The following is a 2,115-nucleotide window of genomic DNA, read 5'->3' as shown; positions in this document are numbered from 1 at the left end:
TGGCTCTTTTTTGTTGTTGTGCTGTATGTGATCCTGAAGTTTCGAGGAGATAGTGAGAAGAGTAAGGTAAGGACGATGCCTTTCTTACACCCCATTGATTCAGGGTCGGACATCCCAGGCTCGAAGAAACGGATCTTCCGAGTCAGTATAGGCAGGACTGTTAAATATAATGGATTTGGATGGAAAGTACTATCTCAAGGCCCTGGGGAAAGTTGGCAAGTTCATTTTCTGATGTTTCTGTAGTGAAGACAGTAATCCCCAAATCCACAGAGAGGTTGGGATGAGGGGTTGCAGACAGCCTTCTGTTCATTGGGCAAATAAGACCTTGGCTCATTATATATCTGTTAAGTGAGTTCTTTCGAACTGAGAATGAATTCAAGACCTTGATGTATTTCAGCTCAAAATTATTCACAAAGCCAGGTTCACTGCCCCTGATTTTTTAACTTCCCTAGCATTTGACCTATCACAAGGTGTGAACTAAATGGAAATAGAATCATTTATCCAAATAAGGGAAATGTGAAACCTATAGTAAAGGGATAAAGGTTTAAAATAGCATCTTGTCCCCAAAGAGGCTAAAGAACCCTTTCAGTTAGAGGGGGGAAGGGTGAATAATATGGCAGCATATTCTCGGGACATCTCAGTACTGTCCCCACACTGAGTGGAGCAGGAGGTGGCAGAATTCTTCTGTAAAAGAGCCAGATAGTAAATCTTTTTAGCTTTGTAAGCCATGCAGTCTGTTACAGGCACTCAGCTCTGCCATTATAACATGAAAGCAGCTATCGACAATATGTAAACAAATGAGCACAGCTGTGTTCCAATAAAACTTTATTTACAAAAATAGGTGGTGGTCCGGATTTGCCCATAGTTTGCCAATCACTGAGCAATGCCAAAGGCATCTTCTCTTAGACAAACCCACACTATGAACTGTCAAAACTGGCAAAGTCAATGGTGTCACTCACCCTGAATATCTTTCTTGACAGGATCACAATCTTCCCAGCCTTCGAGGCTGTTCATTTCGCTCTCCACTAAAGAAAAATCAAAATGCTCCCCCAAACAAAGACTATGCGTTCTCTACCTTAACCCAACTCGAGATGGACCTTGTGAAATTTGTGTCCAAGGTGCGGAGTCTTAAAGTTGCTGTGGCAACTAGCAGTAACCTCAGGCTTCAACGCGCAGGCCTGCCTGCAGATCCAGACAATAATGTTACCATATATGAAATATGGGGAGAAGAAGAGTCCGACTGAACGCATTTGTGTGTCCGAGGAGAAGAGAAGAGTTGAGTGTGGACAAACAGTATACAAACTAATAAAATGATTCTGAAGAAAAAGAATTCCCTCCTTTGAGACCTTCCTTTTTTTCCCTTGTTTCTTTCTAATAGAATTAAAAATGAACGTGAGACCAGTAACCTTCGTAGTTTTTGTTTTGTTTCTGTCTTTCTTCCTTCTGCTAGGTCTTCGGGTGGTCAGAAGCGTGTGGAAAACTACATAGGAGCTTATGATGATACCATTCTTGACCACGGTGCAGCGGCCCAAGTAGGATGATAAGGCTTGGGAAAGTGGGGATATCATCTTTATTGAAACCCTTGATTTCTTCTTATAGTACTTATTTGTACAAAATGAGTTGGTTTTTATCCTTACGACTTACTGCATTACAAAAGACAACTTTAATTACAGGATTAAACGATAAAATCAGATGGTTTCGGGGGAACTCTTGAACTCATTCGATTCTTTCACCAGTAGAAACGTCCATTCATTCCACCTCATGGATTCCATGGCTTGACTTTTTAGCAGTTACACACACATCTAATTGGATTGAGAAAAATGGAGAAACAATTCCTATTTCAATGTAATTGGAATTTTGGATGCAGGTGAGCTAACCAGGGGTTCCCAAACCAGTTGATGGGAATGTTCTTTATAATAACTTACTAAAATATGAACATTTTGGCTTGTCAGTATGCCTAATGGAAATGTACGCCGCTCAAGGCTATTGAGTCGGCGTGCTGAGCCTCGGGCCACCCTCCCAGGGCCTGCTCTGAGGACCAGGGATCTAGTTCAGCCAAGCCACTCGTTTAGCAGGTGATGCAGGGATAGGCCTGGAGGAGAAGTTAGCTGTGGG

The 2,115-nt window shown here is 42.1% G+C and overlaps 1 protein-coding gene across 1 annotated transcript; it reads left to right on the top strand.

The window, feature by feature from the left end:
- Positions 1–1,785, top strand: FAM209A (family with sequence similarity 209 member A; the record flags this gene model as incomplete). The annotated part of the gene is made up of 2 exons (XM_012558495.2): positions 1–66; positions 981–1,785. Coding segments are annotated over 2 exons (330 nt in total), but the record flags the coding sequence as incomplete, so codon positions are not given.
- Positions 1,786–2,115: the final 330 nt, after the last annotated feature.

Source organism: Trichechus manatus, unplaced genomic scaffold (genome assembly GCF_000243295.1).
Source record: "Trichechus manatus latirostris isolate Lorelei unplaced genomic scaffold, TriManLat1.0 scaffold00008, whole genome shotgun sequence".
Taxonomy (NCBI): domain Eukaryota; kingdom Metazoa; phylum Chordata; class Mammalia; order Sirenia; family Trichechidae; genus Trichechus; species Trichechus manatus.
This window is presented reverse-complemented; position numbering and strand designations above follow the sequence as displayed.